Source organism: Primulina tabacum, chromosome 8 (assembly GCF_025594145.1).
Source record: "Primulina tabacum isolate GXHZ01 chromosome 8, ASM2559414v2, whole genome shotgun sequence".
Lineage (NCBI taxonomy): Eukaryota > Viridiplantae > Streptophyta > Magnoliopsida > Lamiales > Gesneriaceae > Primulina > Primulina tabacum.
This window is the reverse complement of record NC_134557.1, coordinates 30,392,588-30,408,523: the sequence shown is the minus strand read 5'-3', so window position 1 is coordinate 30,408,523 and position 15,936 is coordinate 30,392,588. Positions and strand designations below refer to the sequence as shown.

General features: G+C 36.0%; 1 protein-coding gene across 2 annotated transcripts; it reads left to right on the top strand.

Annotated features, from left to right (window-relative positions):
- The first annotated feature begins 4,484 nt into the window (after nucleotides 1-4,484).
- LOC142553898 (PHD finger protein ALFIN-LIKE 4-like) lies at nucleotides 4,485-10,654 on the top strand. Of its 2 annotated transcripts, XM_075664434.1 has the most exons (6): nucleotides 4,485-4,789; nucleotides 4,872-4,904; nucleotides 9,278-9,506; nucleotides 9,806-9,941; nucleotides 10,133-10,424; nucleotides 10,511-10,654. In XM_075664434.1, the coding sequence occupies exons 1-5, from the start codon at nucleotides 4,699-4,701 to the stop codon at nucleotides 10,394-10,396; spliced, it is 753 nt and encodes a 250-aa protein (XP_075520549.1). In that variant the 5' UTR covers nucleotides 4,485-4,698; the 3' UTR covers nucleotides 10,397-10,424; nucleotides 10,511-10,654. The 2 variants fall into 2 exon arrangements, with proteins under 2 accessions (XP_075520549.1, XP_075520548.1); XM_075664433.1 differs by having other exon boundaries at nucleotides 10,133-10,654.
- Nucleotides 10,655-15,936: the final 5,282 nt, after the last annotated feature.

Below are 15,936 nucleotides of genomic sequence, written 5' to 3'. Positions count from 1 at the left end.
GCCAACTTTTAATTTAAGAATACTTCATCAAATAAAAGTTACATTCTCCTTATAGAAGTCATACTTCTATTTTTCGTTACGTTTATAAACTCCTTTATAAGCCGTTCAAGACATTGAACTATTTTACTTCTCAACGGGATCTAGAAAGCTAGTACCTGTGTGGCCCTCAATGGTTCATTGATACAACTAGCCGTGGGTTCACATCTCCATGTGATTCGGACTAAACACGTCCTTATACGAGCATACCCCAATTGCTTCATTCTTAATTATCAACTCCTTGATAACAAGAACGTCAGAACTCAAGTCTGATAGTACCCAACATATCATGTTAAACGCCTAAGAGCATCGCTTACATGATTCCCTAGGTATCAAATGATAGTGCCTGCAAGAACCATTCAATTATGGTTAGCGTACAGTACGGTCCCTTCATCTCATATATCACGACCGATTCGACAACCATTGGTATATCGAGAGTTGTCAATGAATCGATACTATGTGTCATGTCGTAGTTACATCGATGGTGTAATCTATGCAACCCCTTTCATAATTACCACCATACTCTTATCAGAGATTTCATACTACATTCACATGATTTCACATAGGATATCCATACCCGAAGGTAAGCGGGGAATCCCCGACTACAATGCATCGACTCCTATATGTTTCGACGAAACACCCAACCTTGCCACCTGATGACCCCATGAGAGTCGGTAAACAAGTCAAAGTGTAATGCTAGCACATAGAGTCTCAATGTTGTCCCGGGTCATAAGGACTAATGGTGTACAACCATAAACTAGGACGTTTCCACTCGATAAGTGAGAACCACTTGGAAAGTCCTTTATGGAGGGTTGTTCAGTGCACTCTACAAGGAGCACCTATCTGCATGTTCGGACATCACAATATCCCCAACCAATGAAACATGGTACTCACATCGCAGATACTAGTCTCGAACTCGAGCGGCCTATATACTTCTTAGCGGCGGCTGAATCGACTAGGAATTGTTTAGAATAAACAGTATTCCAAATATGAGTTTCATGATACTCATCATATGAGCATCTCATATTCTTTCTACTATTTGTATATTCAAGGATTTTATCTATGCAACTGGCATGGGTATAAAGATAAAGAAGTGCCAAAATAATAATTTCAAATATTATTAAAATAAAGACTATTTATACATAGAGTTTCATTGTGAACACTCGGCCAACACTTGGCTCGACGTGCACCTACTCTAACAATTACTTCCCTATTTCTCCAGATAGATCAGTTGAAGAAGGATCGAATGACGATTCAAGCTCATTTCAAAACTCAAGATGTGTTCACAAAACGTATTGATTTCCTCCAGAACATAGTCACGAAGAGAATGGATTTTCTGCAAGAAAACATAGTACATGCTTTATCTAATGTCTTTTTGGAAGTTTGCGCCTTATCTAGCAGAGTTGACAAGTTTGACAAAAAGGGGAAAGAAGACAAAGAAGAAGATCATCAGAAGCTATCTAAGAAGAAACCTAGTCAACCAACTGATCAAGAACCAGCTGACAAAAGAGCAAAGAACTAAAGAGATCCAGATCAGTTAGAAGACTTATTTAGTTGAAGAGTTTGGCAGATTTTTAATTAGAAGATTCTTTTATTCTTTCATTCTCTGTATGAATCTGTACATTGAAAGAGGTGTCAATAAAAGATTATTTTATCTACAAAGTATTCAGCTTGATTAGTTCACATTCTCTAAGTTTTGTCAAACACCTAAAAGGGGAAAATTGTTGAAAACTTAATTTCGGAGTTTGAAAAACTTAACATGAAAAGATTGAACAATTGTTCAAGAAAACTAAAGGCAAGTGAACTGAAAATTTCTGATAGTTGACCGAACTAAAGATTAATGTGTATTAAGGCAACCGAACTGATATAAGCTAACTAAAAGTTGTGCAGATAACTGAATGATCAATTTAGAACTGACCAGTTAGTCAACCATCAGCTTATATGTTGGAAACTTAATTTTGGAAGTTTGACAAACAGAGCGATTAAAGATTGGAGTAACTGATCAAGAAGACGGAATAGAACTGATCCAAAATTTACGCAAAATATATTAGATGCCTAAATGAAGATTAGTGCGCAGACAAGACAACTGAACTAAGCTAACTGAAATGTGTAGTCGACTGGATGATCAGTTGGAATTGATCAGTCTTACGACAATCAGTTGTGAGCTATCAGCTAGTTCCATTGGCTGTGTCAAACTGATAGTTTGACACGTCATCAGTTATCAACCAACAAATGTACAAAAGCCGACTGTAACATGTAGTGGGAACGTCGCATATCAGCAATGCTACAGTGTACGACTGTCAGAAGGATATTGACGTGGCAAACAATGGATAGAAATATTCAAACACATTCATTATTACTCTTGGAAGCAAAGACTATAAATAGCCGTGAAGAGCAGCTGAGAGAAAAAAAGTGTCACACATAAAACCAAGTTGCTATTCTGTTGAAATTCTCACTAAACTTTCTGTTCATACTCAAAGATTTCAAAAGCTCACACTTAGATTATATATTCATAGCATTTAAAGGCTATACATTGAGCTTACAAGCACAAACATATATAGTTGTATTATTCGATCTTAAAGAAGATCAGTTATGCTAATTAGTTTCAGATCAGTTGAGAACTGATAAACTGTATTGAAACTAAGAGTTTCAGTTTAGCATTGTTAAGTCCAAAACTGAAGGAGGTCTGTACGAGTCTTGTATTGATCAAAGTCTTTTAGTGAATATCCTATCTTATAGATAGAAAGGGCGACGTAGGAGTGATTGAAATCTTCGAACATCTATAAATCTTGAGTCTCTAAATTTCAAGTTATATTCTATCTGTCGATCAGTTTATTTCCATACTTTTATAAGTTAACTGATTGATATTGACAGAACAAGATTCCTGAGTTAAGTTTATCACTAAACTGACTCATCTTTCGAAAAGGTGATATAATTGTCGAGTGTTTATTCAACCCCCCTTTCTAAACACACTTTCACCTACCAACAGATCCTATCATTATCCTATCAGCTCATTAGCTTTACACTCTTTAGTGAAAAGGACGTAACCCAACAACCGACAGATTGTACAAAGAGCAGCACGAACGCCACATTTCAAAGCTACAATGTACGACTGTCAGAGGAATGTTGACGTGACTAACAACGGATATAAAGATTCAAAATTCTTTCATTGTTACCGTTGGAAGCAAAGCCTATAAATAGGCGAGAAGAGCAGCTGAGAAAACATCACGTATTCAATCAACCAAGCTGTTACTCTGCTGAAATCTTCACAAGCTTTCTGTTCATATTCAAAAGATTTCAAAAGCTCACATTTAGCATATACATTCATAGCATTCAAGGCTATACTTTGAGCTTACAAGCACAAACACTTACTGTTGTATTATTTGATCTTATAGAGATCAATTGTGCTAAGAAGTTTCATATCAGTTGAGTACTCATAAACTGTATTGATACTAAGAGTTTCAGTCTTGGCTGTGGTAAGTCCAAACTGAAGTGGTTTTGTACAAATCGTTGTATATATCAAAGTCTTTTAGTAAATTTCCTATCTTCGAGATAGAAGGGGTGACGTAGAAGTATTTAAAATTTCCGAACATCCAAAAATCTTGTGTCTCTTATTTTGAGCTTTACTCTATCTGTCATTCAGTTTATTTGTGCACTTTATTAGTTAACTGATCGACATTGACATAACAAGATTTTCGAGTTCAGTTTATCACTAAACTGACTCAGGATTCGGTAAAGTGGTAAAATTGTCTAGTGTTTATTCAACCTCCTTCTAAACACTCTTTCACCTACCAACCGATCCTATCAATACTATTTTTGTTTTTTTTTTGAGAATTTTAATTTTATAGTATTTATTATTTCATATTCACATAAATTATTATAAAATCTTTTGTTGTTTAATTTTTTGATATATAATCTTTTTATGTTTTATAAAAGTTCCACAAATAAACTTTATATAATCATTATTATAAGTGATATCTTTTTATGTTTTATAAAAGTTCCACAAATGAACTTTATATTAAAAATTATTCCAATTTTTAAATTCTTTATTTTATTAACTCGTAAGATCCAGACCTCAGATGTTATCATATCATAAAAGTTATGTTTCAATTCATTTTGCTTTATTTATTATCGTTTGTCGTATAACATGACATGAAATTTAGAATTTGAATTTAAATTATATATTAAAATAAGTTTCGTGATTGAAGAGAAATTTGAGAAGTTTAAATTCAAAGTATTTTAAGCTGTGTAATCTAATATGTTTATTTGAATAATAATTGAAAAAAAAAGCGATGTTATTATCAATCGAAAATTAAAATTTTATGAAAGATAGCATTAATCCCGTTTACTCTTTTAATTTTTTACCATAATATATATATATATATATATATATATATATATAAAATTGGTTTTCGTACTCATCAGCCGACTCTCAAATGCAGTTAAACCCCTCCTCCTCGGCCAGATTCAAATCCGCCTTCATTTCTCTCTTTCAAATTTTACTTTTTCATCCACTACCCTCAGAAGCCCAGGAGTTTGCACACCACTCTGTTTGGTCCGACTCCCGAGCTTAAATTTGTCTTCTGTTGGCTTTTTATTGGCACTTTTTGATTCATTATTTTGTTGAGCTGTACTTAAACGAAGAAGAACAAAGGAAAAGAAATGGAGGCCGGGTACAATCCACGTACTGTTGAAGAAGTCTTTCGGGATTTTAAGGGTCGTCGAGGTGGCCTCATTAAAGCTCTCACTACTGGTAATTTTTGTTGTATTCATCTTTTGCTCGATTTATTGTTTTATTTTTTAATGTGGGTTGTTTTTGTTTCTTTGTTTTGCAGATGTTGAAGAATTCTATCAGCATTGTGATCCTGGTCTGCGGTTATTTTTAACGAGATGTTACCTTCTTTGTGGTTTTAAATTAGTTTGTTATACTTTTTCTTATCGACGCTGTCTAAGTGCCTGTCATGTGTTTACTATATATTTTTCTGAAAAAAGATACTCCTGTTTTCATGAATTTAGTTGTGAAAAAATCGTTATTGAAATATGCATTTTGCTTAGTGACGTGATCCTGGTGAATGGGTAAGCGGAGTAGGGGCAATCCAACGGATCTAATTTGTGTTTTTGTTTAAGGAAATGAGCGAGGAGATGAATCTATGAGAGTATGAGTTATAGCTTCCACTGTGACCTGTAGACAAGGAGATGAATTCGTGAATGGGCGTCAGAGGGGTGTACGGCATGGCCACTTCGATGCTTAAGTCAGCAGGTGAAGATAATAACCAGTGTAGCTTTTAGATAAATAAAGACTACTGGTGTAAACATGTGTGAGGATGAATTCTCCAGAAAACCACAGAGGTTTAAACGAGGAGTATATCTGTTATTTATTGGAGAAAATGTGGTTGGTATCTTGTTTTCAGTGCCTACTTGCCACTGGATCATTCTAGATGTTGACTTCCTGTCACGCCATCCTTACTCTTCCTTAATGTCAAATCAGTAGGATTCTATCAGGTATGCTTCTCTAGACAAGATCTTATCTTCTGAATCACTCGAGTGCGGTACTGTTATCGACGAAGCACGGGTAGAAATCATCCGGGCATTGTCATGATAGCCCGAGCTTCTGACTGCCCGGGGAGTAGAGCCCAGGTTCGCACCTTGCCCGGCTCCAGAAGAATTCAACCTGCAGATTGACCCTGATTTGGGAATCCATTTAACATTCCGGATCATCAATGACTCGGGCTCTTATGGGTGTATCACCTCTTAGTTATTTTTGGGGTGTTTTTTGCAACTTGTAGTTGCTCTAGCTGATTGATGTCTCTGTTGATGTTGAGTGTGAATTATGGATCCATGTTCGTTATTAGTTTAATGTTATTTGAGGAAAATGGAGCCTGGCGGTTCCATGTTGATGTTGGATTTTTTAAAAAATTCTTGGATATTGCATTTGGATGGAAGAATTTGATATGAAAAACTGATTTGGAGTCATGGATTTCAAATCAATTTATTTTTTGAGGTTTTGAAATGTGATTGCTAGGTATGAAACAAAAATTTAGAACAAGTGCTATAAAAATTTGAAATGAATAGGCGCTCATATTTATCTGAGCAATTTAAACAATGGATTAAAAGTTGTTATCTTTGAAAATCTTCAATCTGAAGTCCAAATACATTATGATAAAACATTAATCAAGTGGTTGTTAGAATTTATGGAATCTAAAAGACTGCTGCCTAGTGAATATTATTGAAGGGGATGTTTGTATTTTTGTTGCAATTTATGTAGCCTGAGAATTTATTAATTATGTATTAAATATCTCTTGTAATTGTACCAAAGCTTTCATAAAAGATGCATACGATTTCTCTGTGCTGCCGTGGTTTTTCCCTTTTCTACTTGATGATGTTTTCTGAATAAATCTTGATATCTCGTTTTTCTGTTTTCCCCTTCATTTTTCTGTTTGTTGTTCCTAACAGTGGTTTCGGTTTATAAGTTTCTTGGTTTTGGGTAATCTGCTGTAGGACTGGTATAAATGGCTGTTAAAGTTAAACATGGTACATTTGTTAGGTAAAAAACTTTCAATTCTCCATTTTTTTGTTTGGTTGTTATGTTTACTTCCCAACACTTAATATAGGCGATGCTAGGGGTGCTTATCGGTTCTAGGGTTCCGGTTCCGGATCGGGTGATGCCAGAACCGATCGGAACCGGTTCGGAACAACCGGTTCCATTTCCAAGAACCAATCCAATCTTGGACCGGTTCGATGACTTTTAGACCAGTTCCGTTTCGGTTTGGACCGGTTCCGAGTTCCTTGTCCGAATATTATTATTTTTAATATATAATTACTTTATTAATGAACATTTTTTTATTTAGTATTTTGAGCTGAAACAATACTGTAATTGGTTGTTGTCACCGATTTTCCTTTTGAACTTTTGTCGTTTCAAATTTTGAAAGAAGTTCAGTGCTCCACTTTTGCTTTTATATATCGGCATCTCCTCCGGCTGCGCATTTGGTTAATCACATTGTTCACTAGCATACAAATCAAACAATTTTTGAGAGAATGCAAGATTGACTTCTTTTGATCGTCAACATTTTTTCGAAGAAATTTAGCATAATATTAAAAAAACACGTCTAATCCTCCTTGATTTTGAGTATGATCAAGTAATTTTTAAACCATGCACAATTGAGATAGTTTCCCCAATATTTTAAAAATTTGTTTTCCATATTTGAAACAAAATCACGCATAACAGAATCATGACGATATTCAATAAATTTATAAAACATATTGAAAAATAAAAGTAGAAACATGGTTGAAGTAGGGTAATTAATACCAGAAAATTTCTCGGTTGCTTCTTTAAAAATTTCTGACAAAGAACACATTTATTCAAAATATTCCAATCATCATCAGTTAGCAGTAAAGATTCTACCACAATATTTATTGTAATATGGAGTAACTAAATCTTGAAAACGTAATAAAATATGAAGCAAGTGATATAAAGAATTCAATCTAATTTCAACAGGGAGAAGAAATTTTTTAAATTTAATTCCGTTTGATTCGAGTAGTGTTTTCCAGTCACGTCCATATCTTCTTTCACGTAATAATTTCCCACATAATTTGAATTTTTCTGTTATAGTCGACATATGCTCATCACAGACACATTTAACACATAAATTGATAATATGACATGCACATCTAACATGAAGCAAATTACCATTTAAAATTGGTTTTAGTGAATATTTAATATATTTAATTGCAAGAGTATTGACACTCCCATTATCTAATGTGATCGACATTATTTTATTTTGTATGCCATAAATCTTAACAAGATTTAAAACATATTTAACTATAGTGTATGCGTTGTGTGACAATTTTAAATAATCTAGCGCTAAAATTCTTTTTTGCATAGTCCAAGTTTCGTCAATCCAATGACATGTAACTACAAGATAAGATTCATATTTTAAAAAAGTCCAAATATCAGTTGTCAAACTAACACTACAAGAAATATTTGAAAGATGCGATTTTAGTATTTTTTTATATTATTTATAAATATCAAAACAATATTTCTTAAGTTTGTGTCTAGAAATATTGTGAAAACCAGGTTGAATAGTACTAGTAAATTCAACAAAACCTTCTTGTCAGTTATTATAAAAGGTTGACAACATTTGGTAACAAACTTTACGATGACTTTCGAGAAATATCTTTGGTAATTGTGAAAGTTCTACCACTTGAAGAATTAATTTGTTGTTGTGTTGGTTCCCTACCGAATGGTCGTAGCGTATCAGGGTCAAGTTTATGTAACTTAACTAAATATTTTTGCAAAGTGCCGGTACAACAGAATCACCACCCGTTTATTAAGAATATCTCGTTTTGCAAATTTTACATACGGCAAAAGAGTTATTCGTACCTTTTATCCGTACCTTGTTGTTCAATATCGAAGTGATCCCAAACTTTGCACGGGCTGTCGTCGTGCTCGTTGACATTGTGTTGCTTGATCGGGTAGACGATGGGGTCCCTACATCTTTGTTAGGGAGTTCCATGGCTTCTTCATCTTCGTGGCCAAGTTCGACTTCATCAAAGTCCAAGGTGTAGCCAAAACGTTCACCAAAGTCAGAAGCGTATTCGCCTCCACCATCACCACGGTTTGACGATGATGCCATTGAAATTCGAATTATTTATATGAGTAAATTGCGAAATAGCAAATAAATAACAATTGATTATCAATAAAATTATAACACAATTATTGAATATATTTGGAGAAATTACAGCAAAGAAATACATTGATTATAAAGAAATGTAAAGTTGAGAGAAAATTGATGTTTGAAATATTAAAAATGACATGAATTTATAGGTGATTTTTGGGGGGTAAAAAAAAAAATTTTGTTTTGGGGGCCGAATTGCAAAAAAAAAAAATCTGCAGATTTCACTAACCGTTTTGGGCCAATGGCTGCATTTGCAACCGTTGGCCCAAATGTTTTTTTAAAATTTCGGGTTCCGTGTCCGGTTCCGGATCCGACCCGGAACCGGTTGATGCTGAACCGGTTCAACCCACCAAACAATGATTTGTACACGGTTTTGGGTCCGGTTCATCCTTACAGGATCCGGTTCCAGGCTTAACGGACCGTTTCCGGGTCGGTTCCGGTCTTAACCCGTCCAGTTAAGCATGCCTAGGCGATGCTTTTTATATTCTCAAATTCATTTGTTTGTTTACCTGGTCTTTTGTGTAAAATTCAGCCGTTGTCAATCTATTTCATGTTTGGCTTTACAGAGAAGGAGAACTTGTGCTTGTATGGATTTCCTAGTGAACAGTGGGAGGTCAATTTGCCTGCTGAAGAAGTACCTCCTGAACTTCCTGAGCCCGCTCTGGGCATCAACTTTGCTAGAGATGGGATGCAAGAAAAAGACTGGTTATCCCTTGTTGCCGTCCACAGTGATGCTTGGTTGCTTGCCGTTGCCTTTTATTTTGGTGCCAGATTTGGATTTGATAAATCTGACAGGTGCATGCTCAAAATTCCATGTTTAATATTACATGTTAATTTTGAACTACATTCATTCTCGCTATCATGTCTATTTTTCTGCATTCTTTTTTTTGAAGGTCATTTTGTGGTTAATACTTCGTTTATTTTAAAATTTGATTGGATAGTTCCTCGCTGCTAAATTTTGTAATTTGTTGGAGAACAATTTTTCAATTGCAGTAGATTTACATCCCTTGAGATCTTGTTATATAATTTGATTAAATAATCGGTTTGATTCCTCTGTTAATCATGTGATAATCTCACCGTATTTCTTCATCCAGGAAGCGACTCTTCAACATGATCAACGAGCTTCCATCTGTATTTGAAGTCGTGACTGGAGCGGCAAAGAAGCAACAGAAAGATAAATCTTCAGTCTCAAATCACAGTAGCAACAAATCCAAATCAAACTCTCAAATGGTAAGAACAGGATTGGGCGTACACTCTGTTGGGTTAGATATGTTTTCCCTTCAATTTTCGCAGTTACATTTCATTTTTAGAATCAAGTCTAGTTTTGAGCATGATTTGAGCTCAGTAGACCGAGCAGTATAATCTGTTTGACAATGGAATGTTCTTCTTCGTGCCCTATAAATTTTCATGTTTGCTTGCAGCGCGCATCTGATGCCTCGGAAAAAGTTTCTAAGTCGCAGCCAAGAGATGAAGAAGAGGGATTGGATGAGGAAGAAGAGGACGAGCATGGAGACACCCTCTGCGGAGCTTGTGGGGAGAACTATGCATCGGATGAATTCTGGATATGCTGTGACTTATGCGAGAAGTGGTTCCATGGCAAGTGTGTGAAGATTACACCTGCGCGAGCCGAGCATATCAAGCAATACAAATGCCCCGCATGCAGCAACAAGAGATCTCGAGCTTAGAGACGTGTTGAGCAAAAAACTACTCAGCGTGTAGTATCTTTCTCTCCACTCTTTATAAAGTTCAACCGTTGTCTCTGCCTACTTTTCTTGTTTAACTGTTAAAATTTATGTCAGCTTATGAAAGAGAACTTGTCGTAGACGGTGCGTCAACTCTTGGTAGTATAGTATTTGTTTCGATGTTGGCTGAACCAGTCCCTTCCTCTTGTGGAACTATCATGTTTCTATTAAGTTAGGATTTCTGATTTTTCTTGGATCATCCATCGTATATTTTATCTAAACGGTGTTGACCAATGAATGTAAGTGATTTTGCCGGACTTTTCATGATTAAGGATAATATCCATCGAGCCCATTATAAATTTTCAACAATATAAACTTTAATTTCTCATTTTGATGCCAATTCTTTAACATATTGCAATTTTGTATTTTTTTCCATGCATTACGAAAATTCTTGATTCTCGAGCTGGCCGCCCAATATGAAAGTAATATCTAAAATATCTTACATTATCGATTCACTTCTTATACTATATATAATAATTATCATTCAAAATAAGGTTTGGGTAACCTAATTTTAATCAATGTCTTGGAAGGTAGAGGCGTAGAGCTCAAGCTGATGGTAAACATAGGCCCCTCGGTATTTAAAGCAATATCTTCTTGCACTCACCACTACATTGCTTAAAAAGATCTATTATGATTTGCCAAGATTACATTCATATACCAAAACTCAAAATCAACGATCCTTAAGACCTTTTTGAATCCTTTAAACAACTAAATAATTCCGTATCAGCTTGACTCCGATTACATTGTGGCACAGAGATCCATACAAATATTGAATTTTGTATATATATTTTTACTATGAATTAGGAAATGAAAAAAAGAACTCCAATTAGGTCCCACGATGAAGACTTGAAAAATTCCACTTGGTTATTAAGTAATTGTAGAAGAAGTGGATGGCAGACTTAATTCTCAAGATAATAAAATGCAGAATTTATCAAAAGATTTCTCTAGTAACTAACTGCACAAGTGATTGGAATCTTTACTAGCAAAACGTACTAGGAACTTTTAAAAAGGGTTGAACAGTACTTAAGTTATCTGGTGGTAGCCCTAAGAAGAACCAAGAAGAGGAAATTAACTTATTCATTTGCTAGCCTAATGTTCTTGGTATACATTATTGATTGTGTTAAGACCTCATGGTTATTAGCCGACCGACGTTTCAAGAACTTGTATGTAGTGATCATCGTGGTGGCAGCCATGGATATGGAAGCCTATCTTGGACCCAACCATCTATAACAAGCCATCCAACCACCTTCTCTCAACAAGTTCCTCGTCGTTTGATCCACGCTCAGGCTCCTTCCGCCCATTCTCATCACCATCTAGAACTTGTAGACTTGTCTTGATTGTGTCTATAGTCATAGTTATTAAAGCCGGCACACCACAATGTTAGAGTATGTGTCCACCAAGCCAATTTTTGACTTCAACTTTATTGACTATTATGTAAAAATATATATTTTTTATTTTAATTATAATATACGGTTTTATACATTTGTGACATTTGCTTTGTTTGTATATGCATGCAAGTTTTATAGATAAAGTCTCTGAATATACAATAGGCACCATGAGATCTGTCTCGTAACATGAAACTCATTAGGAAGCTACTGTATATTCTAAACAGGTTCACAGTCGATTCAGTAGCCTAAAATTAGGATAAAAGTCACTTGAACCTGAGACTAGCATTCGTGATATAAACGTCATGCTTTATTGGTAAGGGCATGAAGATATTCATGTTGGGGTATCGTGTTCTCACACCCACGACGCAGCGAAAGTTTAAATTTTTTTGCTTGGGCGTCCTGTGTTTAGAAACATTCATAGAGCGTTTAGGATTATAACTTTGCGTTCTTAACGCTGGACTCCAAACTATTCCGATGTTTATGTTGGGGATCGATATGAAGCTTAGAGAGAGGGTGAATAAACTCTTTTTCTTTGATGGTCGTTTTTGCAAAGGGGTGCTAGAATCCTGTTAGAGATTATAGTAAATTTTGTTCAAGTGTATAACCAGCAGACCACAATATAGTGCGAAAACGATCTGATGATTTAAGGGTGTATAATGATAAAACAGTAAGAAGTAGACAATGGTTGTTTATGGAAGTTCGAAGATGAAATCTTCTACGTCTCTCATTCTTCTGTTTCCAGAAGGTATCACTAAAAGACTTTGATTTTTACAGTACAACACTTGTACACACCCACTTCAGTAGGACTTATCATTTGCCTACTAAAACTCTTAGTTTGTTAACACAATAAAACCGATACAACAAGGTTCTGGAGAATACTCTTTTCCAGTTTACAAACTCTTCTCAAATATGTAATAACGCGATAATGATTGTAGAGAGAGTAAGAAACAATCAGCACAATATGATCTCAAAAGATCAGATAACTATTATGAAGCGTGTGCTGCTTTTCTGTATATTGAGCTTTAAAAATGATAAGAAAATCTGAGTGCTCAAATCAACGTTCGTATGTTAGAGAATAAGCTCGTAGTTTTTTGGTAACCTATAAGCGTCGTTGATCTCGTGTATTTATAAGAGTCTTGAATCAAACGTCTATAAACAAAAATGGCTTCTTTGACTTCTAATAAAATCAGCTTTATTGCCTAAAAAGTTCTTGCAAAAAGGATTCAAAACAATCAGTCTTGTTTTATACCAAAATAGGTAGGGCGTATTAAATGACTTTGTTCAGCATTAATGAAGCATTTAATACTCGTACTTGATAGAGTAACGGTAACATTTAATATAAGATCGATTGGTTCTGATTCAGTAAAAGTCAAGTTCTGCTTCTGTTTCTCTAAGCGGATAAGTACTCGAAGAGTACTGCTTTTGTAAAATCGATAGGGGAACTACTGGTTTTATACTAACTACTGCTTTAAACTATCTTCAGGTTTTTATTCACGCGATCTACTAGTTTTGACTATCATCAACACAATTAAATTAAGTCTATCAATTTCCTTGTTTGCGGTGATGCCAAAACCTAGAACTTAGTAAAGATGAATATAAAAGCAGATAGCCTTTAAAAGCAATTGATAAGAAAATAAACAGTAAATCAGAGTTCAAAAAGTGTTAAGGAGTTTTAATCATCTGTTCCAATGTCTCGGAACAAGGTATCCTCATCCTGAAGATCTTGGCTTCTTAAAGATGATTCTGCGTGATGTCCTCCTTCTGTCATTCTTCCTTCTGCTTCTGGTCTGCCTTCTGTTTCCCTCTTTTTGGCATCAAACCCCTGAATTCGAGTAAGTAAGAAATCCACTCGTCCAGTAAGAGTAATATGGCTAGTATGCAGTATCTCCAGAATTGACGTTTGATTCGAAACATGTTCATTTAGAGCTTGAATTGATTGAGATTGAGACTCAATCTTGTCGTTGATAGTTTCGATTTTGGAGTTAGTAGCCGCAATTTGAGTTGAGATGGATTGAAGAGACGAGTCATGAGCAGAAATAGTACGAAGAACATCAGTTTGACCGAGCACGAGGTCAGCATGACTTGCCAAGACATTTTTCCAGAAGAGATCAGATTCAACTTCAAGCTTTGACAATGATTCTGCCGTGTTAAGGGCATAATTCATTATGTGTTTGCGGAAAAAGTCGGTGGCACTGACCTCACCAGCATGATCAAAAGATAACTGCTTGACAATTTCGGAAATTCTATCAATAGATCGCCTCAGTGTTTCGATCTCAAACTCAAGATTGAAGTGCTCTTCTTCTGAGGAAGGGTTTCTGGCCAGAATACGTTGCTGGATTTCAGCATGATGAGCAACGTTAGCAATATGAGTCGGGGAGTCAGCAGGATAGACAATCAGTGCAGTAGAAGGGACAAGTTCTGTAGGAACAGTAGAAATTGCAACGGGCTGTTCAGAAGAGGTTCCTCCAGCAGCAGTATATGGTTCAGGCGCTGCACTTCCTTGTGGTTCTGCAGCTTCCAAGGCTTCCAGTTGTTTGGTTGCTAGAATGTATATAGATGGATCATTCAAAATAGCTTCCATTGCCACTCGATGTTCAGCAGAGAAAATCTCTAGATCTTGCAATGATTGAAATTGAGTAGCATCTGATACTGCCATGGGTAGGTCTGCTGGTTGAACTGTTGGTTGGACTGCTGGTTGGACCATATCTTCAGCCTGAACTGCTTCTGGTGTAGCAGAGACAGTAAGAACAACGGATTCAATGACTTCATCCACCGAAGCCAATTCTCGAACAGAAATAAGAGACGAAGATTGAGTAGGCCGCTTAGGTGATGCAGGAGTACTGGAGACTTTAGCTTTTGGTGAAGCTGTAGTCCGTTCCTCAACTGGCTTAGTCTGAGTAAAGATTGGAACGAAACCTACTGAATATTGTGCAGGCTTTCCAAAGACCTGTTCTTGAGCAAGAAGTTGCTCATTAATTATTCTCAATCGATCAGTCAGAATGCAAATGACATGCTGATCCTGAGCAGCAGCAAGAATCATAGAGTTGAAATTAGACTGAAGAGTCTTTAAGACAGATTTCAGCTTCTGTTGCTCAAGAATAAAACTTCGCCTGCTCATAGCTTCAATCACATTATCAGTTCTGGCAAGTTCAAAAACTTTCTTCTCGTACTTCATCATTCTTCCAAAGGTACCTTCTGTCCTGAAATATGAGAGAGGATGAAAAACCCGAACCTTATGCCATTCGTCGAAGAACGTCATGCCTTTATTGGCAGTTCTCTCAATTTCGTCTATGTGAAGATTAACACTAGTGAAACAGATGATTTGGTGCCATGAGATTGTGATTCTACAGCAAGTTTTCCTTTGCCTTTATCAGAAGATGATATAGGAATCACTGGTCTAAATGCAGAAGACCCAGCAGTGGATTCTCGAATGACAACTCCAGAAGTCGGTTTGAAGATCGGAGCAGTAGAAGTAACTGCTGGTCTAGAGGCAGGGACTGATTCTGGCAAAGAAGAGGTGGCTTCTGGAAACACTTGTCTCAAGGAGACAGTGTCTAAATCAGTGATTGCTACTGTTTTCTTGATGCGAACAACAGTGCGAGCTTTCTTCTTGCTAGGAGTTGCTGGTAGAGATGCCTTGGTAGGAGCAGCAGACTCCTCAGATACTATTTTGTCAGAATAAGTTGAGATAACTACTCTCTTTCTCTTTATCTTCTTTTGAGGTCCTTGAGCCTCAGTTTGAGCATCTCTCACTTCCTTCTTCAAAGTAATGAATTCAGGCACATTTGGCTTTGGCCTTAGTGCAAGCACATTGTTAGCATCAGCCATTGTGACGTAAGAGACGTCCTGATCAGTAGTAAGAGAAAAACCAGCATCTTGCTGATTTGAACAACAAAGCCAGAACTCTTCCTTAACACCATATCCTTCATTATTTTGAAAAGAAATCGACTCCAATCCACCTGAAACCCAGAAATGATAGCGACCATGACTTGAACTTTCTCCTTGGTCAGCCTATCAAAGGTGCCGGCTTTGACCAAAAGTGCTTAAGATTGAAATCTCTACTGGAATTCCACTATCATCCTTATCAAGTTTAGT

Bases quoted from the DNA above. Each gene is read 5' to 3' on its own strand.
- LOC142553898 (XM_075664434.1), top strand. From the start codon at position 4,699: ATGGAGGCCGGGTACAATCCACGTACTGTTGAAGAAGTCTTTCGGGAT. The intron at 9,507-9,805 runs GTGCATGCTCAA...TTCTTCATCCAG, and splicing joins GGATTTGATAAATCTGACAG to GAAGCGACTCTTCAACATGA. The intron at 9,942-10,132 runs GTAAGAACAGGA...GTTTGCTTGCAG, and splicing joins CCAAATCAAACTCTCAAATG to CGCGCATCTGATGCCTCGGA.